Source organism: Heterodontus francisci, chromosome 12 (genome assembly GCF_036365525.1).
Source record: "Heterodontus francisci isolate sHetFra1 chromosome 12, sHetFra1.hap1, whole genome shotgun sequence".
Taxonomy (NCBI): Eukaryota; Metazoa; Chordata; class Chondrichthyes; order Heterodontiformes; family Heterodontidae; genus Heterodontus; species Heterodontus francisci.
In genome coordinates, this window is record NC_090382.1 from 63,956,609 (window position 1) to 63,979,716 (window position 23,108).

Genomic DNA, 23,108 nt, shown 5'->3' on the forward strand with positions numbered 1-23,108 from the left:
GTTCCAGATGGTCCTAAAGTCCCAGTTGAAATGAGACTAGAAAGTTTTGACTCAATTCCTATCTGGCATGAGTCCACCATACTAAATTTAGCACTTTGGGGAAAGAAAATACATGAATTTCTGGTGTGGGAAATGGAAAACATTAACCTGACAGAAGAGGGATGCTTGTTTAAGGTTGGATTAAAGTTCATTATTGGGTTGTGTAGCAGATAATTACTTTTCATAATGGCTTTGCTGTACCTGACCAGGGAGCAATGTAACATGAATGAAAACGTACCATTCCCCAGAAATGATATTCCAGCAAATGTTAACAACATGCTTTTATTTTTATTGAGAATGCCAGCTTCAAGACTACTTTAAAAGTTTTTTTTAAAAAGTAAAACAGTTACAATGAATTACGCAAAGCTTTAACATGCACTGTTAAAAAAACACATAAAATAAATCATTAGAGTTTAGCAAAATAATAAGTCAGAATTTGTTTTCAAATTTGACATGGCATAGAGATGATGCGACTCTAAAAGATGAATCACCATTTCCAAAATAGCATAGGCCCATTTGGGAGATTAAATAAAATGCTGCGTTTCCTGTATAAAAGTGGCTTCATTCCTTGCAATATAATTTATTGTGTAAACGATCAGCTGATTGAGATACAGTTTTAAGATCATATTCTTCCATTTCATTTTGACTTAGTCAAATTTTCTGTCCTTCCTCAGGCAGTTTGCTTATAGCTATGTATGAAATCCAAAATCTCTTGAGATCTGATGGTCAACAGTTGGTACAGGAAGCATTTTTCCTTAATAAGTAGAAATCTAAAGGATTACTGAAGATGACTTCAATGTATGAATTTTTTTTTAACAAATCATTCACATTAATATGTTGCAGTGGACTAGTTTTCTAATCCATAAAGCTACAACTGGTGAAAATACTTTTTTCTGAACGCTTACAGTGCACCATTGTTCATTTACAGGAGAGGTGCCCAAAATAGAACACAAGATTCAAATATGGTTTTAGCAATGAGTTATGCAATGTTTCAATTGATAACCAATGTAGATATCCCTGTTAATAGCAAGTGCATGTTGGCTAGATACTTTCAGGGAATTGTTCACAATCACACAAATCCATTTCCTTTTATTAATAGAATTTAATGAATTATGTCCAATTTTCTTGATGTTAACTATTTCAATTCCCAAATTGTAACACAGTAATGGTTGATAATCACATATTAATGTCTTTCCACACCAGATTGTTTTTGGGCATGGTAAAGTTAAACACAAAAACAACGGATATACAGCTAAAACCCCAAAACAGTGCTGCACCAATAGAATCAACTGCATAGATAAAATGATAAATATTCAAGATAAAACAGGGTGAGCATTTGAGGAGTTTCACACCATTATGAGAACTAAGCACAGCATTGTTATTGTCTGCTGACTGAGTTCAAATTATAGTGCTGCATCCTGTAGTTGGGCATAAATTTAAAATAATACATAATGCAAGCACATTGCAAAATTAGGAAACTTAGGGACAGAAGCACTCAAGTTACAAGCATCTTGTCATATATCCACTAACAATTTATTCTTATTAGGAAACCACGCTGGCACTGCCCTCCAACCTGGAATTGCAATTAGAATGCTTTTAACAACTTGCCCTTTGTGTTACTGAATGGAATTGTGTGATTACTGAAGTTTTCTAATGACAGTTTAAGAGTTCTACAGTAATAACATTCAGCAAATTTAACAGATGGCAATGTAATGTAGAGTAGTGTTTACTTTTGTAATCATATTTGCCTACCTACTATTCCAACAGCTAGAAAAATTTTATTCATGATTTTATAAAACAGTATCTTCAAGAAATTGATGGGTTCATGCACATTTTATTGAATAGTAAAAAAGTGTTTCTGAGTTTCCAGAGGGCATGCTTACAATGTCGGTGTTTCAAATAACAAGTTAAATGTGAAGCCTCGGTTCCAGATGAGAAAATTACAAGAGGAATTACAAGATCATATCCATGAAAATCTTCAAAAAGTTTGCACGCTTTGACAAAACAAGAGTCAACAAAGAGTGGAAGAAAATGGATAATATGCTTAATTTAACTTTTTAGTGAGGCACCACACTGTGCCTTAATTAATTTAACAGTTTTGATACCCATGCTATCATGCATTGGCAGCCAAACATGTTGCTTTGGACTAATCAACGTTTCACTGAATATGCTCATTCGTGCTATCAGCCACTCCTTTACATACAGAGAACTTAAAAATTACAAATAATTTTAACTGTCAAAGTAACTTCAATGTTTGTACACCAATTGCAATAACTCAAAAGCTTTACCAATTCTGCAGAGAGAAAGCAAGTAAGAATACAACACAGCCAGATTTTTTAACACAGCACAAATATAGCTCCACATATTGTTAAGAAACTTAACCACATGCATAGATGCATTCTATAGATGCTGTACAAATCCTAATTCTGGCACTATAGTGGTGCACGTTAATTACTTTACAAAAAATACTGTGCCATTTGTAACTGTTCATTACAGGCAAGTGACAAGCAAAACCTAGTTATTTTATGTTAGAACTTAGCAACAAAAAGATAAATACCAGTAATTTAGATTCCAGTTACAAGCAACATGATCGGATAGTAGGTTACCATCAAACAGACCTGATAGCATCCAAATACGCAGAAGTCAGGCAGGGGGTCTTTATACAAAACAGAATTATCTGGTATTTGGCATTTAAAACATTTTGCAACTTCAAATTTGATTTTCTAAGACTTATATAATTCCAGAATTTTAATACTAGTAGCAAAACTTTTATTTTAAATTGTTATATTAATCATATAACTATATGCATGAAACATTTTTACTTTTAACAGTTTTGAAATGTTTGGTGCTACTTCTCAAATGCACCATTGGATGTATCAATGTGAAACAATTTACCCAAGTTTACAAGAGACCTTTGTAAATGTCTACCCTTGCTTTCATTAGGGAAAACGAGTAAACAACTGAACAGCCTCAGATCACGCTTTAATACATAACCTGCATTGAGTCTCACCTTGTCTATAAGCACTGATGGCAGTCCCTCTAAACAAGATGGCTAAGGTTTCCAGCTTTCTAACACTAATTTTCTGTGGAAGTTATGGGGTTTGTGTTGTCTTTTATAAATTTATTCAAACTCTTTGCTTCTGAATGAGCATTACACTGTCTTGGATATCAGAGGCTGGAACACCAAACAGTTGACATAGTACAACTGCAGAACTGGTGAAGTCTTAAAAGCAGGTCACTGAATGTTGCTGTTGTCATCTGTCCCATTAGACTCTGACACATTCATTTTTCCAGTTGAATGAACACTGCCAGAATTGGATACTGCGTCTCTTCGGGGAGGCATCCTCTCATTGATACGGTCCAGGCCTTTTGCTTCTTCAAAACTACTGATTTTATGCTGAGGTGTGAATCCTCGGATGGCTAGAATTGGATTATTGTTTTGAGTAGGTTAAGAAGTAGACAGAAAAAGAAAAGGAACAATTAACCTATTGATTGTATTATTTCCAGCACAGATGTTAAAAAATAAAAGCCTTGTCTGATCAGTATTTAGTTTCACTTCCTGTAGCAAATTTGGGATTGAATTTCTGCAGGGGGGTTCTCCTGATTGCCATGGAAAAACAATTTCTCTGGAATTCTCCCAGATCTTCTGCTGACGTTACAGCAGATATTTAACACAGTCTCATGGAAATTCAACCACTAAATTTATGACGAATTTTAATTGCATTTACCTTACATTTTGTTTTTCAAATCAGGAACAATCACTTCCATTTGTAACAGTTGATTCAGTAATTTACTACATATTTGCTTTATAAGCAGATATTCACAATGAATTTTCTTTACTAAATACCATCAGCTGAAGACTTTTCCTTACAGTTTTATTTCCAGCTATCCGTGATATGCCTTATGCATGGATGTTAACAAGAGGTACAAAACATCACAGTGTGTTATCGTTATCCACAGTGAGACTATAACATTAACAGCTGACACAAATATACAAATACCTATTGTAGCAGAGGTCACTGCTGCATATTTCTGTAACTTAGTAATGTTTTAGTTAGCAATTGGATGTAGATTAAAGTCCTAGAAATGAAACATGACAGAACACTTTGTCTGCCCGACAACGTTCTAAGAAACAGGTGTTTCTTTTTAAAAATTACTATTTAGGATCATTGTAAAATAAAGAAAAAAATCTCCACAGGGGCAGCCAAAGGTTAATATCTTAAACATGGAAAACTACAAGATCTTCAAAAAGAAATTAAAATCAAAAGCAAACAAACTCTTGCAACCTGCAAGGGTTTCAGGAGCACTGCTGTTCCTCTATTCAACAAACATCACCAGTCACCAGACAACCACTTAGTAACAGTTGTTGTTTTTGCTCTTGTGTATTGGAGAAGAACACTTGACTACCTGTACAAATTGGTCGGCTGTATTTCTCAGCGCTGTGCTGTTAAATTTAGTAGTAAACAAGAACAAACTGTGCAACTGCATATAAATAATGGAAAGGATCAAGACACAAAAATGATGGAATTTGTTAAAGCTGCAGTGTAAGTTATGGTTATGGCATGTAGCTCACTTTCTACTTTCATAGGCGTAAATATAGCAAAGTGAAAACATTCCACTATCCTACTTTTTCAACAGGAGATGAGTTAAGACTAAAAATGCATTGGCAAGGTGCAAATTCATCAACTCTTTTCTTTCACATTTATGAACCTGGTTCTCCCACATTAAGAAGCCTATTTACGCCCATGGCTCTTGAACCTGAAGAATGTTATGTAAAATAAAATAACACCACTAAAGTCTATCACAACAAATACAGTGAACAAACGCCCCATATTACCTTCATGAGTTTCAACACCCTCAATGGCCTCAATAGCCTCAACAGTAGCTGAAGAGAAGAGAAGGGTTGCATGCAAAATGAATGAGAAAATTGGGTTTTCAGTGTAGTAAACATCCAACATGTTGAAAACAGGAAGCCCCACTGAGCACAGCGTGGGAGTGGCAGTAGCATATACAGTACGTTCAAAAGAAAGCATTAACATAGTTTTAACAAAAATATAGTCAAATTCTTGAGCATATAAAGGGATATGGACAAAATTGATGGGCAGATTAAATGATATGAAAATTTAATTTATCACAAAATGGATAGCTTCAGACTTACATGGTATCATGAAACAACAATATAAAATGACCTTAATGCAGTTCATAGGGCAGAAGAGCTGGTTGACTATAGATATAAAATGTAAAGTTCATTTGCATGTATTGAATATATAAAACCAGATATTATTCAGATGCAATACTTGAATTTCTGGAGTTTGAACAGATATAAACATTTTAATTATATTAGTTTTCTCTGATACATGTACACATGCACATTTTTTGAGGCAACGTATCAGGTTGGTTATGCGGAGTATTTGCAACTCAATCTTTTCAGAAATGAGTGACATTGAAGTTGATACTTGAAAAATTAATACCAAATCTTATCTTTTGATATCCCTATAAATTCTCCATATTCGGTAGAACTACTATCAATAGGTAAACTCATGCTATTAATTTTATCTTTTAAGTGTAATCATACATTCCCTCAAGTATAACCTCTCATGCAGAATCTCAATTTCATATTGTATTGTATGAAAACTGAAATTATCCTACACCTTGATCTGCAATCACATTACATCATTTAAAAAAATCACCTCGAATACCTTATTCCAATGTTTAAAAAAAAGTATTATAAATGGAACACTGATAGCAGCTTCTGTACTTATCATCTTCCTACTTATATTGAAAGATCTACTGTGGTCAGCAAATAGCTTCTGATGCCTGGTTCAGAAACATGTAGCAGTATGACTGTATTTGCCCTTCATGTTCACTTATCACAACTTCGTTTTGTTACTATGATCAATTGTGGACTCCCAGGCTGCAGGTATAATCTTTCAACTATTTTTGTTTCATTATAAATCTTGATCTTCAATTAGATGGCATGATGATGAAGGAAAAAATATGCTGCAGCTTTTATACTGGAGAAGGGACATAGGTGTATCTTGATGATAGTAAAAGCTGCAGTTGGTTAGCAAAAGCAATAAGACATAAGTATAACTCCTTTGTTAATATATTGTGAGAATTGGTTGTGTTTGAAATTTTTCATATCATCATAGATAGAGCATTTGGTTCCTTCTCTGCAGGCAGAGATTTTGACTTTTCATCTCATTAGCAATTAAATGTTGTCAGGTAAAACCTTTGCCATCCGTGCTATTTACAGTGAATATGAGATTTGCAGAACAGCAAGAAAGGACACAAGGCCTTTAACACTAACTGATGTACAGAAACAAAGTTCGATGTGGCAAGACCACACGAAGACATCCATTTTTCCATCTATAATATTATTTAGTATTCCATTTACCAGTTTTATCACCTTTCAGTTCAATTAACGCAAACAAATTTGGCAGCTAATTATATAGAACTTAATTGAGCCATCAATATTTCTGCCAAGTAATATTTACTACACAAATATAATTTTGCTACAAAAATAATAAAAGATGATTATTAGGTAATTATTGTTAGAAACTATGGGTTGAATTTTCCTGGCACAATGGAGACAGGATTGGAAGTGGTGGTGGTAGGGGGAGAGGGGAAAATAGTGGGTAGCCGCATCGTGACAGCTCCCCGATGGATTCCAGCCTATGGGGGACTTCTCCACAGGTGGGCTGGGACCAGGGTCAGCTACCCAATCCACAAGGCGGGCAGCCAATTAGTGCAATTAAGGTCCCACTTAGGTGCCATTTTGCAATGGCACTGGTATGTTCCCGCTATCAGAATGGTCCCCCGCTGTGTGCGTAGGCCGCTAGCAGCAAGCCACATAGTCATCAGAGCAACAATGACAGGGCCATGAGGAACAAAGGCCACAACCTCATCCGCCATTACTCTTTCCCAATGGCTCTACCGGCTTTGGACCTCTTTATTTGCAGACTTTGCTGCAGGCAACCAAGGGCACCTCCATGTTGAGGCACCCTCACGCTCGCCTGCCTGCCTCAACAGCTTCCACCTCTCCTGGTGGGGCTGCAGGCCTGACATTGCAGCAGGCCCTCTGATTGGGCCTCCTGCTTCCCTGGTCTGCCCACTGTTCTTAATTGGACAGGGCTGCCAGAGGCAGCTTCTTAATTGGCTGCCTCTAGGAAGATTACAACCGATACCTGTTGATGATCAGGATCGCAACCCAACCAGGAAAATCCTGTGAAACAGGCATGATAATTTTCAGTAAGCCTGTTTGGTATCTGTTAGTGTAAGTACTGCATCATTTGTTGGTGGGAGCACCACACTATCACTACTACTGTAAATTTGGCACCCTGTCTCTTGTAAGGACTCTTGCCGCTCTGCTGGTGTAAAGACTACACCCTCTCCACTGGCGTAATTATTAAATGCCCTCTCTGCTTCTGATATTCTGATAAAGGTAATACTGACATAACTGACTGACCAATATTGCTAGAATTTTCTGTTCTTATTCTCAATTTTCAGCATTTGCAGTTTTTTTTGTGGTACTGAACTCCTTTTTGCTGTAATTACTGAATCCAGGCCATTCTTTTTACTGATGAAGGCACCTCATCTCTGCTGGTATAACTATTGAATCTTTTATCTTTTGTTGTAACTACTGAAACCTATCTGCAGGTTTAGAGATTTCTGGTGATAGAAGCACTGGACTCTGCTTGTGTAAGTACAGTATACTCTCTACAGTGTTACGACCAGGTGAGAAGGAGGTCTAGGGTTCCCTTTTAGCCGTCACCTGATCTTCCTGTAACAGGGTTTTAATTTTAAACACACTGTTTTCAGGTCCCCTTTGGTGAATCCTTATTCACCGCTTTCCAATTATAAGGTAAAGAAATGAGCACAAACAGCCTTTCTTAGGTTTAAAGAAGGTGAAATTTATTAAAACTTGAATTAAACTCTAATTTGGTTGAAGACTACGGATCCACGACACACCCATGCTAGCATGCATATGCGATACGCACATGCAAATAGAGACAGAAAAGAACAGAAGAAAAATAAAGTGAAGTGGTTTGAGGCAATATCTGAAGTGTTTCTTGTTACTGTGCTTTGAGTTCACTGTAGAGTCCTTTTGTAGATAGTTCTTGCTTGTAGGTAATTCTTGCTTTTCGTTGGGGCCCAGTATTTTTCTTAAACCTTGTTCACTGTCGGAGACTTTACTCTCTTGGGGTTCCTGTGTCTTCAATGGATTCCAAAGCTGATGAGAAAGAGATGAGAGCATACAGGAGGGAGATATTCTCAATCCAGGAGCCAGGAGCTTTCTGTCTGTTCAAAATTCTGTTTTCTCCAATTTAAAACTCTCAGTTTAAAACTCTGCAACAGCCAGCTAGTCATGTGACTAAACTGGTCTGACCACGTCCATTCTGTGTATTCGGCCATCTTAGCAGTCAACCTGGAATGCTAGCTCATCCACCTTCAACGTCTGGTAATCAAAAGTCCATTGTGGATTGAATGTGTCTTTTGTCCCTTTTAAGCACTGTCTGTAAATATGCAAGTGTCTTTCCAGTCAAGGGTCTGTTACTTGTTTTTTTAAAAACAAGTTCTTTCTTTACTCCAGTAACAGTTTAAAATCAATGTTCATGTGGCAAAATTAATATGCCTCATTCCTGGCAGGTGGGGCCCTGCAAGACAACAGCTATAAAGGCTATACTCTCTTTGCTGGTGTAACTACCGTATCCTCCCTCCAGGTGTAAGTATTATATTAGTAGGGAAAGTGTAACGACTGCAACCTCTCCGTTGGTGTAACAGCTACAACCTCCCTCCTATATAAAGACTGCACTCTCTTCTGCCTGCTAAATAATATAACTTCCCCAATACCTAATAAGAAATTTAATTATATAACAAATGATTGTGTCGTGGCTACCCATAATATGGTTCAGTATCAGTTTTCAAACATCCCAAGGTCTTCACGGGAACCACGCCTTTCAAGTGAGGGAAACAAATTAAATATACAGATTTATAGTTGACTACTACAATATTAGAGCATTCAGATTGAAACCATTTTGAATTAAAATAACACACATTAGAAGTATATTCAGATTGTCAATGAGTAATCATACAAATGCAAATAAACGTAATTAACTCTGAATTTACATGAAAATATAACTTGTAATATAGTAAAACCACAGGTATGTGAGCATTGAATTTTGTCTTGTTAATGCCCATTTTTTTAGCACCACGAATGCCATTTTTGTGAGGGCATAAACACACAGACAGGGAGCGTCTGCCAGTAGTAGGCAGATCATGACATCAGTATTTGATTCCAGAGCTGCCATTTTGGAGCTCAATTCTCCAGCTAATGCCCTCTCTTGATCTTGCACAGCTAAACATGCATTCAGAGGCAAGAAGAACTGCACCCCTACCATCCCCTCCCCCCACCTCAGGCACCAGTGCTATTTAAAAGGATCATTAACTACCTACAGATTAGTTGCAGATTAATTTATACTGGCTGTTGTTGTGATTGTAGAAGTTTCTGGTGGTTTCCAAAATTGTTTAAAGCTGCTGAAGTCTATAGAGAGTCATGTGACATGTGCTGTAGGACTCAGACCTGAATTTAAGGATTCTGCACAAACCACCTGCTCCCAGTATAGCAGTGAGATGCATCCCCCTTAGACTACACCATGACAGAGGAGACACAGAGCAGGACAAGCTGCTAAAACAGAAAGGAGAATGACCATATCCGCCCAGGGTGCTCAGAGAGCAATTCGCCTACCACAACCTCATCAAGAAAAAACAATGGGCTGAATTTTACCAGTCCCTCGATGCCGTGGGTCCCGGGGGTGCTGTAAAATTCTGCGGGGAGAGGCCCGCCTCGACCCCTGACGTTGAGAAGGGCTCGCTGCATATTACCCGCGACGGGGGGACCTCGGTGCAGTCCCCCTACTGCCTGGCGGTGGGCCCTTCATCTGTATATTTAAATTAACATTAATGATATTTAAATAAACTTACCTGCAGGCGGTGGCCATCCCATGCCAATTTTATGCTTCGTATGCCTTCGGAACTCCAGAGTTCTGAGGCGAGAACCTGGTGAGGAGGGGGAAGGAATAATATTTTGAGGGCAGGAGGGGCGTTGGAGTGGGGAAATCAATTTTTATTAGATGTGGGGATGGTGGGAAGGGGTTGAAGTGCAAAAGTTAGAAGGTTGGGGGGAAGTTTGGGCAAGGTAAAAGGCAAGTGTCGGTGATATCGGGTGACAAAATGACCATTGGGGGTTTGGGGAAGGGCCTTCACATCTTTATTATTTGTTAATAAAAAATTCCAATTAATGTTCCTTTAAAAATTAAAATTAATTGTAAGGGCTTAAAGCCCTTTAAAAATGGCGCTAGTGCCTGCGCGGTGGTGTCCGATGCCGTTGCCGGGAACACGGCGGCCGCCCCCTCTATGTCATCAGGGGTGGCTGCTCTGCCCCCTCTCTTTAAATCAGCCCCCATGCGTAATATCGCAGGGGCTCAGGGATGGCACATCCGTGCGGGATGCACACCGCTATCACAGTGCGCCACCGCGAACTGCGGCGCACTCATAAAATTCAGCCCAGTATGTCAGATTTCTCCGCTTCAGTAAGGACGTCCTCAATGAAATCTGCCACCTTCTACAGCCACAACTGCAAATGCAGAGCAGGGCAAGGACGGCATTGTCAGTGGCTGTGAAGGTGACCGTAGCCAGGAACCTTTATGCATCTGGCTCCTTCCAGTTTGAAGCAGACAATATTTTCAACATCTGCCAGTCCACTGTAGCAAAATGGATGTTACTGAGGCTCTGTATTCCAAGAGAACTGAATACATTTTCACTCTCTCTTGCCAGAGTGAAGCAGGTGGAGACAGCACACAGCTTCACAAGGATTGCAGGCTTCTGTGTGGTGCAGGATACACTGATGGCACGCACATTGGTTCGCTGGTGCCACATGTCAACTCTGAAATGTACTGCAACCGAAGCGATTCCACGACCTCAATGTCTGGCTAGTGTGTTGCCATAAGCAGCATATCATGCAAGTCAATGATGCCTTCATTTTGTAGCAGTCTGCTCTACCATCTGCATCTCAACCACCACGACAAACCAGAGTGTGGCTATTGGGCAACAAGGGCTATCGGCCAACCATATGGCTCATGATTCCAGGGCACAACCCAAGCACATGTGGGCACCATGCATATAATGAAAGCCATGCTGCCATACAAAATATGTTAGAGCAGACCATTCGGGTGCCTAAAAGATGTTTCCACTGTCTGGACTGGTCTGGAGGAGCCCTGCAGTACTTGGCAGAGTGTGTGTCAAGAATCATGGTAGTTTGCTGCATGCTGCACAACCTCACCATCATGAGGTCACAGTCCTTACCACCAACTATATGCTGCCTAGCAGAGAAACAGAGGAGAAGGAATGGAGGAGGCAACCAACAGTCCCTTTCTGGGAAGGGGTTGTCTGTGATCATCTCATGCAACTCTGATACCAGTAAACACACCTATTCACCAACAGTCCTACACCTTACCTTCCCTCCATTACTGACTGTCAGAGTGTCCTCTTGACCACAATACAAAATAAAAGCCACCACAAAATAATCGTTGCAAATCGTTATAAATCAAATTATGCAATGTTGCATATAAACATCAACTAATCATTCCTGTGCATTCCCTTCGTGCCTGTATTCAGTGTGCCTTTGCCTGCCCTAGTGCTCCTATGGAGTGCTACCTCAGCATAGCTGATGGAAGGCTGCTGACTTTCAGTGAGGGACTGCAGATGCCTTTTCAAGATTTCAAGCAGCTCTGGCCGTGGAAGGCATGGGTGGAGGCAGTCTAGGCTGTCTGATGTCAGGCAACAGCAAGGGCACTGGCAAAGTGGCAGTGGTGGGAGGACAAATGTTGTCTTCCTGAGGACAGTAGATTCATGCTCCATGGAGCCACTGTCACTCTCCCGGGGCGGCAATTCAGCAATCCTAGCAATATGTTGAAGGACAGTTGCTGGACTGCTGTGACAGCCTGCGAGCCCTTTTGAACATTGGCACCCGTAACTGTGATGGCAGCATTCTAAGCATGTGTGGCAGCAAGCTAAGCTTGCATGACTTCAGTCTGTTCTTCCACTGCAGCACTCAAACTTTGGGTGGTTTCTGCTTGTGCTGCAATCAGCCATCAAAAGCTGCATTTCGATTGGATTCGCATGTGTGCTAATGGAGTTGACCACCATTTCCACGCTGCAAAGGATGGGCTCCAAGCTGTGCACAAGTTGGTGCTGGACTTCTCTATATGCATTGACATCGACTGGAGGCTTTCTGGAAGGCCTCCCAATGCACCAAGCATTATATATACCCATCAACCTGTTTCAGCAGACTGCTCCATCAAAATCCTCATCAGTCCTCTGCAGCAGAATTTGTGTGAGATTTCAAACTCTGGTGAGCTGGAACCTGCGCTATCCTTGTCCCCTTCCTTGGCTGCATGCCACTCATGCCCAGTATCTCACCACATGCAGATTCCCCCTCTACACTTTCCTGTAAAGTATGCGTAGTGTCAGTATTTGAGCTTGTGGCTGTGAGTGTGTGTGTGAGTGACGGTGTCTCTTTTTCATCAATATTTTCCTACTGTTGCACCACTGCCTGATGACGTTGCAGTTTTTGGTAACCGAAGTAGAAAGGCATAAGGGTAAGATTGAGGGATGAGGGACAAGTAGGACGGGAGAAGGAGGATTAGGTATGAGGCCATCATCACTTTCGATGGTTTCAGTCCTACCGCTGGCCACACCCTCAATCATGGCTGCTCCAATAATGGTGACTGCTGTCTCCTCCATTGGATCAAGACATGCAACCTTGTCAGTTAGGTGTTGCTGCCTCCGGTTATGCAAGAGAAAGGGAAGCGTGTCAGTGAGTGTGGTGCAATGTTTTTGGGTGATGTGGCTGTCGTAGTTGAACAGCTAGCAGTATTCAAGCTACCAGATATGGGTATAAGGCTTGCAGCAGGGCTAAGTGTATAAGGATGAGGCAAAGCTATGAATGTGAGGTATTAGTCATGATTGATGGAAAATGTTGAGAAAAGAGTGATGGGGGGTGTGCTGCATTGCGCAGTCTGTGAGGCTAATGGTCCCATTGGTGGGATATGGCATTTGAATATGCATTCACTGACCTTGACCATTCATGTGAGGTCTTTGAACTTTATGCAGAACTGCATCTAGTTCATAGAGTCATAGAGTTTTACAGCACAGAAACAGGCCCTACAGCCCAACGCGCCTGCGCTGACCATCAAACACTCATCCTAACTAATCCCATTTCCCCGCACTTGGCCCGTAGCCTTGTATGTTATGGCATGTCAAGTGCTCTTCTAAATATTTCTTGAATGTTGTGAGTGTTCCTGCCTCTACTACCCCTTCAGGCAGTGTGTTCCAGATTCCAACCACCCTCTGGGTGAAAAAATTCCTCCTCAACTCCCCTCTAAACCTCCTGCCCCTTACCTTAAATCTATGCCCCCTAGTTATTGACCTCTCCGCTAAGGGAAAAAGTTTCTTCCTATCTATCCTTTCAAAGGTCCTGGGGTCTAGACTCCTGGCATTGACTGTCACAGCTATCTGGTCCTATTGCCTTTGCATAGCTTTTCTAGTGGGCCTCCTGTCCCTTCGTGGATAGATGAAGGGGGGAGGGAAACTTTTAAGGGCCCTGCAAGAGCAGCATTCATGGCGGGCAGGGTAATATAATTAGGAGTGAGCTGATATTTCGGTGTTCCTGATGGCAGGTTTTTTCGTGAAATTAAATCAGCCGCATGTCAGGGTTCACCCCATCCTGTGGCAGATTCCAGATTTCCATACATTTGCTTAGCATGAATTGTCATTACCCTACAGTTATTTCAAATTAAGTCCAACTGCCACATTAAGTCAGTGACGCACAGGAATCTCATTGCATCGGGTTCATGTTGTTTAAAGGTGGTGTGCACAAGTCAGCTTTGTGCAGTTGTGTTTGAAATCAGTGGTTTTATTTCTTGAACTCTTCGGCACAAGGAAGGCCAACATTGGAATAGATGTTTGGCTCCAGGATCGGGGCCAGCAAGGGTGATTATTTTGCAGTAATAGTGGGGAAGGCATTCAGGGGTGGGGCGGGGGGGGGGGGGGTGGTGGGAGGTTGTTGGTATAGCATTCAGGGTGTGTACTGGGTGTTTTCTTTGTTGCTGTTGGGTGGGGCGGTGGTGGTGATGTAGCAATGAGTAAAGGAAAGCTGGAATTTGGTGCATAATGCTTTATAGCCATGCCGCTAATGGTGCTTTGCAGAGTGATGGCAGGATACACCAATGGAAAGCTGTGCCCGCCGCATGATCATATGCGTTCCCTGTGCCCACCGTCAGAACAGAAATTTAAATACGTGGTTGGGTGGGAACCAACAAAAACGGCGGAAGTGGAAATGCCACCAACATCCGGTTCCGCTATTGGAAACGCCACGAGATGCATCAAATACCACCCGATATCTCTCTTCGTCTTCTCCTCCTGCACCAAGGCCTCCAGTGCAACCAGCGTCAAAAAATCTTGAAGCCCACTCTTTCTCAAATAGTGTCATTCCTCTGTCTTTCCCACGTCAGAATCAATTGCAGAATAACTTCCAGCACCTTCTCCAGCTACAACACACCTCCACTTTAAGAGGTACAGGCTGGCTTTAATTCATGCTAGCCTCTCACAATTTTGCACCCCATGATCAGTAGCAACTCAACAGTGTGCTTAGTGCTGGCAGCAAGCTAGAATCATTTAAATTAACAGGCAGCACAAAGTTTGTGTACGGCCTGCATCAGAAGCAATGAGTGTGGAGCAATACCATAGCATGATACCCGTGTCAAATTTTGGGCCCTGTCCAATTTCGTGGCCATCACCTCTGCGGCTACTGAACCAGTGACCAAAGGATTCAATGGTGTCTCTTGTCATCAAGCTTTCAATAAGAGGGAAAACAGCCGTTTGTGTGATGAATACTAATTGCAATGGGAAAAAGTATGAATATATTACAGGAAATTCTGAATGGTTAACTGGACAGACAAGAGACTGTGACAAATTGAAGCAGAAAAAAGAGAATACCAGTTTGTTCTAAAGGAAGAGATGACAGAAAAAAAAGAGAAACAGTTCAGAGAAATAGATTGGGAAGAAATATTACAGTTATGACAAAAAAAAGCCTAGCAGGGAGGGGAAAGAGGTTTAACAAGTCAATAAAGTTAATAGAAGCATGCATAAGGTAATTAGAAAATGATACTGCTATGTTGCACAAATTTTAACAAACATTCATTAAACAATATCAGCGAGAAAACAATATTAACACATATAAAAATCAATTCTGTTTAGGAGGCCTATCATTCTCCTATACTGTAGCAAAATACATTGCTCAAATATATCAGGGATTATTTACTTTCATTTCTGATCATTTAAAGCAAATGATAGAAAATATGCATATTTTAGTTGATTGAGCACAAAGAAAATATAATTGAGCTTATTTCGAATAAAGAAACATCTCCTAAATCCAGTCACAGGCCACTGATGTCGTCATAAAACCACTGATTTTGCATAAACACAAGCGTGCTTTTCATTATAAACTGGCACAAAACAATGGTATATATCAGAGGTGAGTCATGACCTGGCTGTGGATTGCACTGAAGCCAAGACATGTGAGACACTTTGGCAGGAATTTTATGTCGGGCAGTGGCCCCACCCATCAGCTTAAAAATTGGGGGAGAGCCTGTCTCCGCTTGGCCTGGGAGTCACGCAGAGATTTTACGTGGCCCAGGCCTTTAATCGGCCTCGGGTGGGACGTCTGCCACTTTGGGGCAGAAAGTCCCACCTCCAGGAGCTGCCAGTCAATCATGGGGCCAGCAGCTACTCAGCACCCAGCAGCACCACTTGGGAGCAGTGGCCACTGCTGAGACAACACCTAGCTTCAGGATGATCATGGACGCCAGCGCCAAACAGGTAAGTGGGGTTTTGGGCCTTGCCGGGGAAAATTGTCTGGGCCCCGGCAAGTTGGCTGGGATCAATCAGGATGGGCGGGGTGGGAACTGCTGGGGGAGCCCTCCGTAGAGTAAAGGGTGCCCGATCAGGAGGAGCACCCCCCCAACCCCCAGGCCCTCAAGGAGGCTGCCTGGTATTGCTAGGTGGCCTCCACGGCTGACAAAGTGCTTGCCCGCTGCTAGTAATATACCAGTTGCGATGGGGGAAGGCCCTTAATTGGTAATTAATCGGCCACCTAAGGGCCTCAATAGGCCTGGGGCAGGCAAGTCATTTGTCACTTCTCCCACTGCTCGTAAAATTGCAGCGGGGGCGGGAAGGCAACGGGAACAGCACCCCCCTACCTCCCACACAATTTTACGCCCCCACCTTTACCTTGCTCCCGCAGAGGGCGTAAAATTCCAGCCTATAACTTAATTCTTTATAAAGTTTCCAGGAGATCCATTGGAAATTTTTCAAACTAACTTTTTATTATTGATATAAAAGAGCTCCAGCTCATGCTGGCAAAACATTAAAATTAAACGAGACAAAGAGTGGAGCTTTTGTTGGTGGGCAGACGAGAATGGAACTGACAATGTAATTCCGTTCTGCCAGCTCCACATCACGCGATACAGAATTCAGTGATAGACTAGTATCTGTAGTTTAACAATGCCCGTAAATTAAGCATCCACTTTGCTTTGAAAGCTATTTTTTCCAGTCTGAACCGTTTCATTATGTAAGTTAAATCTTGATGCTTGTGGACCTTGTCATCAAAATTTTTGATCAAATATCAATGATTAAAATCAATGAATAGTATGGTGGGGGTGTCTTCTCTTGGGGCACCTTTGCTGATGGCTGTGAAGGCCAATCCTAGAGAGGCAGGTTCTGGCACAAGTGCCACACGTGAAGCTGCCAAGTGATACTGAGAGTTGCTTTCGGCGTTGGCGCCTGTTGCCAAGTTGCTGTAGCCATTACTCGTCATGGTAGTGCACGCCAGTCCATAGTATGTGTCGACATTTGACTCTTTCACCAGCTAGTGACTCCCAAGTGCGATAGTCAACGTTTAAAGCCTTCATGCCACACTTGCAAACATCCTTGAAGCGGAGCTTTGGGCACTCCACTGGTCACCTGGCCCCAGCTACCTCACCGTACAGAAGGTCCTTGGGTATGCAACCGTCTTCTACCCTGCGGATGTATTCGATCTACTGGAGCCGCCTCTATTTGATTAATGCTACCAACTTGGGAGATCTGCCTTTCAGAGGACTGCCACATTTCTGATTTTGTCCTGCCAGGATATACCCATAATGCGTTGCAGACAGCGAAGATGGAAATTATTGAGCTTCTTTTCCTGGTAGCTTTAAGTCGCCCATGTTTCACAGTCATACAGCAAAGTGCTGAGAACACAGGCCTTACAAACCATCAACTTGGTCCTGCGGGCCAGCTTGGTGTTATCCCATGTGCGCTTCGTGAGTTGGCCAAAGGTGATAGCTGCTTTCTCTATACATGTATTGAACTCTGTATCAAGGGACAGATTGTCACTGTGGACCCAAGGTAGCAGAATTTGCTAGCCACTTCCAGTGGGGTGTTATTTAGTGTGATCAGAGGTGGAGGTGCAACAACTTGTCCTATGACCATGGTTTTCTTAACGCTTATAGTCAAGTAGATCAAGTTTCAGCCATGGGAGAGACAGTCCATGAGTCTTTGTAGTTGAGTTTCCGTGTGAGCGACTAGTGCAGCAGCATCAGTGTAGAGGAGTTCTCTGAACAGGTACAGGCACCATTTAGATGAAATTAATATGTCTTAAATGTATCCTGAAGTTAGTCTCAATAGGCAATTAACCCCTAGAGTGGCACTCGGGGTCCCAATATTTATTTCAGCTTTAATCAATTTTGACAATTCAGTACTGATATTCATAAGCATTGCAAGCATTTTCAAGCTATTTTGTGAAGTAAACATCAAGCTAATGTGAAACATGTATTAAAAATCAATATTTACTTTTATGCTGTAAATCATTTATGATAGAAACAGTAAAGAGTAACTCAGGTTTGTGATGGGGCTGTAGCACTATACATTACAATCTCTCTCTCTCTTTGGCCTCCTTGTCTCGAGAGACAAGGGGTAAGTGCCTAGAGGTGGTCAGTGGAGCAGTGCCTGGAGGTACTATAAAGGCCAATTCTAGAGTGACAGACTCTTCCACGGGTACTGCAGATAAAATTGGTTGTCGGGGCTGTTACACAGTTGGCTCTCTCCTTGCGTTTCTGTCTTTTTTCCTGCCAACTGCTAAGTCTCTTCGGCAATCCACTCTTTAGCCCCGCCTTTATGGCTGTCTGCCAGCTCTAGCGATCACTGGCAACTGACTCCCATGACTTGTGGTCAATGTCACAGAACTTCATGTCGCGTTTGCAGACGTCTTTAAAACGGAACCATGGACGGCCGGTGGGTCTGATACCAGTGACCAGCTCACTGTACAATTCGTCCTTGGGGATCCTGCCATCTTTCATGCGGCTCACATGGCCAAGCCATCTCAAGCGCCGCTGGCTCAGTAGGGTGTATAAGCTGGGGATGTTGGCCACCTCGAGGACTTCTGTGTTGGAGATACAGTCCTGCCACCTGATGCCAAGGATTCTCCGGAGGCAGCGAAGATGGAATGAGTTGAGACGTCGCTCTTGGTTGACATACGTTGTCCAGGCCTCGCTGCCATAGAGCAAGGTACTGAGGACACAGGCTTGATACACTCGGACTTTTGTGTTCCGTGTCAATGCGCCATTTTCCCACACTCTCTTGGCCAGTCTGGACATAGCAGTAGAAATATAATCCTATAGATATGTATGTTTAAGAATGTACTATTTTACTGAAATGAGAACTGAAACTATGGGCTGGATTTTACGTCGGGCAGACGGGAGCTGGCCACTGACGTAAAAGTCGGTGGTGAACCCACTTGCGCCTGGCCTGGGGATCTGTCCCATATTTTATGGGTCCCCAGGCTTTAATTGTTCCGAGGCTGGAATTCCACCCGCTTGAGCGAGGAAGTCTTGCCTTATTGAGCTGCTGGCCGATCATCAGGCCGGCAGCACTTAGTCCCAGCAGTGCCGCCGGGAGCGGTGGCCACTTCTGGGACTGCAGCCCAGCCAAGAACATGGAGCCAGGACTGCAGGTAAGTTTAAATTGCCTCGCTGGAGGTAAGCAGTTGGGCCCTGGTGAGGCAAGGGTTGTCGTTTGGGGGGAAAGGGGCATCTTGGGTACTGAGGGTGTTTGGGGAAGCAGGGGCTGCTCTCAATCAGGCACCCTGTGCCCGATTGTCAGGGCCCCCCCAGGGCGCTGAGAGGCTGCAAACTTTCTCTGGGCGGCCTTTCCCGGCTTCAGGACGCCCACTTGCCACAGGTAAAATCCCCATGGAGAGGGGCAAAGACCCTTAAGTGGCTGTTAATTGGCAACTTTAGGGCCTTGATTGACCTGGGGCGGGCGGCCCGTTTTTCGTCCTGCCCACCCTACGTAAAGTGGGGTGGAGGTGGGAGTGGCTCGGGAAAGCCTCCCAGAACCTCTTGCTCCATTTTCTGCCACCCCACCACCATCCGGCTCGTTGGGGTGGCATAAAATTTCTGCCTACGTATGCTCTAGATATTAATGATATTTTAGCCATTCCCATTTTTAATCCTACCACATTCTGGTATCTTACAAACCTTAAGGTCCAATGATAATAGGTTTAAATAACAGTATTTTCTACCAATAAACCTTTACTTCTTCTTGAATTGAGAATACACATTCCCTGTCGATGTTTTACATTTTCTTTGTTGGAAACTGTAACTGCTTTTGTCAAGTCCAATGCGCTGTGCTGCTTATTCATCTTATTGCTTTTACAAATACTTCTGCTAACAAAACACTGAGGAAGAACAGAAAGTATTGTTATAATTCAGTTCAGGGCAAAATTACTAACTGTTCCATTGAATAAGCACAAGAATGGTTAATCATATTTGATAACTGAAAGCAGAATCCATTTATTAATGGATTACATTAATTATATTTCTTATCAAAATTTAAATAATGTTGGCTACATTCTTTTCTGTTATCAATGTTCTAATTACTAGCAGTAACCAAATTCAGTAACACACAAATTCTTCATTTTCTATGGTAAACCATATTGGGAAAGGTTTAGAAATTCAAATTTGGACATTTAATTGTGATGACATCAACTCAAACTCACAGATTGCATGAGAAATAGAAAAAAAGATTGTGGATTTAAAAGTTTTATTCAGTGCATGTTTGAGTCTTACTGCCTGTGACATTAAAAATTTAATGAGTATAAAGATCAAGTGCAAGCATCACAAAGACAACTAGATCTCTATCTGTCTATATAGTATACCATAGGGACAAAATATCTAACGGAATTGCCGAAATAAAACCAGATGTTAGAAATATTTTTGTTAGTGCACACTAAGGGCTGGATTTTGTTACAACCGGGTGAGAAAGGGGTCTAGGGCTTTCAGCCTTTGCCTGGCTTAACTGTAATGGGGTTTAATTTTAAAAACACTGTGTTTTTAGCTCCCCCTCAGTGACTCCTTGTTCACTGCTTTCCAGTTGTAAGGCAAAGACATCAATCAGACAGGTTTTCTTATATAGATTTAAACAAGAAAGGTGGAAGTTTATTAATCTTAAACTCTAATTCAGTTAGCGACTACGAATATGTGAACACTAGCATGCATACACGATAAACACACAGGCAGATAGAGATAGAAAAAGGAGAAAGAATAAAGGGGAAAAGTTTGAGGCAATAGCTGGGTTTCTATTTATGGTCCTCTGTGTTCGATGTAGAGTCTTTGGTTGCCGGTAAGTCTTGCTGTTTCAGTGGGGCCCAGTGAACACTTTAAAACCTGTTTCAATGTAGGAGTCTTTTCCCTCTTGAGGTTGAAGTGACTTCAGTGGATCCAGAGATTAGTGAAAGAGAGAGAGAGAGAGCGAGGAAGAGAGAGGCTCTCTTCTTCGAAATTCAGTTGCAATCTGCAGTCTGATCCAAGCTGTCCTGTGAGCAATTCAAAACCAGACCTGGCCAACACCTTAGTCATGTGACTTGCTTTTTTTTTAACAAACTCCTGCATTAGTGGATTCCAAAGCTCTCAGTGGGGGATGTAGTTCTGTCTCTTACACTGACAAGATGTGGATCACCATTGCCCAGACCAAATTCTGTAAACTGAATCAGTGAGCAGTTCTCATTGTCTTTTCGTAGGCGACTGTCTCTTTGAGTGCAAATTTTTTGCCAGCCACTGCTGATCTCTTTAAACAAGTCATCTCTCCACTCCAGAAACAGTTTAAAATTAATGTTCATGTGACAAAATTAATATGCCTCAATCTTGACACCTCCACAGCCAACGGAATGAAATGTGATTTTTTTAAAAGAACATTTCATTAAAAGGGACTAGAGAGAAGAGTAGGTACAGGAAAATACACATGCATCTCTCTCATTCATTCAGGAATCCTAAAAATTGTTACAGCCTGTCTTTTCTTGGAAATAGTGCTGTTTTAAACTGCCCTTTTTGGCAACCCAATAAACATATGGTTTTTGGGAAGGTTTTCAGTTTGAACATTTCCAAGACTGTTTAGGGTGTCTTTGTTTCTCTTGAGGTCTGCAGGGGGAGGGTTAGATTTAATTAGCCCTGGGTTGGAGTTCCGCTCATGGGAGGCGGCTGTGGGTGGAACCCCTCTGAACTCTGTTTCAGTGCTTTGATGAGTCAGGCAAGGGCTGTTCACTTTAAGGGATGGTTGGTTCCCTTTTCTCCTGACTGTGGGCGGGGATTCCTTGCTAATCTTCCCTTTGTCCTCTAGGACACTCCTGTTTGCTGGTATTTGTCCAGATCCTACTGCATTCTCCATGCAGCACTTCGACTAGGTGAGGCATCATCCACATGGTTTCTCTGCCCTCTTGAGGACTTTCATTGTCTCAGCTGGCTCCATTAAATGCTGTTAGCAACTCTGGTGGGTGCTTCTGGTGTCTGCATTTACATCGGAGCATGTGAGGTCTAACTTTTCAAATATTTCCAGGTTAGCTGACTGGACAGTAGGGGTTTTCATTTGGGATTCCTCCTGGACTTCCTTTAACCATGAGGTCATGCTGCAGCTGTACAAGACTCTGGTGAGACCGCACCTGGAGTATTGCGTGCAGTTCTGGTCACCGCATTATAGGAAGGATGTGGAAGCTTTGGAAAGGGTGCAGAGGAGATTTACTAGGATGTTGCCTGGTATGGAGGGAAGGTCTTACGAGGAAAGGCTGAGGGACTTGAGGTTGTTTTCGTTGGAGAGAAGGAGGAAGAGAGGTGACTTAATAGAGACATATAAGATAATCAGAGGGTTAGATAGGGTGGATAGTGAGAGTCTTTTTCCTCGGATGGTGATGGCAAACACGAAGGGACATAGCTTTAAGTTGAGGGGTTAGATATAGGACAGATGTTAGAGGTAGTTTCTTTACTCAGACAATAGTAGGGGCGTGGAACGCCCTGCCTGCAACAGTAGTAGACTCGCCAACTTTAAGGGCATTTAAGTGGTCATTGGATAGACATATGGATGAAAATGGAATAGTGTAGGTCAGATGGTTTCAGAGGTCGGCGCAACATCGAGGGCCGAAGGGCCTGTACTGCACTGTAATGTTCTAAAAAATTCTAAAAAAAACCTGCCCTTTTTGTCCCTTTTCCTGTTTCCTGCAGGCTTTGGTTTCTCGAATGCTGACATGTACAACCACTGTAATCTCATGGGCCATTCCTAATATTTCTCTCCGGTACCTCTGCGGCACCGCTAACTGGTGAACCACTGTCCACTCCTTGCTCTCAGGTCTGTGAGGAGAATTCTACTTTCTCATCAGTACCTCATTCTTTGAATAGTAGCAATCAGGGACTCCCTCTGCTTCAATTTCAGACTGGACAGCCTGTGCTAACTCTCTCCATACTGGGTCAGGTCGCTGAACCTCAGCTAGGGCAGATTCATTTAATTCATTCCCTGGGTCTTCTAACTTTCCAAAGAAAGTCTCAGACCGACAGACCTCATAGGCAGCTGCCTGCAGTCCCAATTCAGTCTCCTCTGGGGGGAGCTGGTTTGATCATGGCCTGATTCACTATACATTCAGAGCAACT

At 42.2% G+C, this 23,108-nt stretch overlaps 1 protein-coding gene across 1 annotated transcript in view; it reads right to left on the reverse strand.

The window, feature by feature from the left end:
• Positions 1-419: 419 nt before the first annotated feature.
• LOC137375885 (protein phosphatase 3 catalytic subunit alpha-like) overlaps positions 420-23,108 on the reverse strand; it is a 567,998-nt gene continuing 545,309 nt past the window's right edge. Inside the window, exons 15-16 of the mRNA XM_068043519.1 lie at positions 4,877-4,924; positions 420-3,459 (exon numbers count right to left, since the gene is read on the reverse strand). Of these exons, the coding sequence (XP_067899620.1) occupies positions 3,275-3,459; positions 4,877-4,924 (233 nt within the window). The 3' untranslated portion in view covers positions 420-3,274. The remainder of the gene's footprint in view (positions 3,460-4,876; positions 4,925-23,108) is intronic.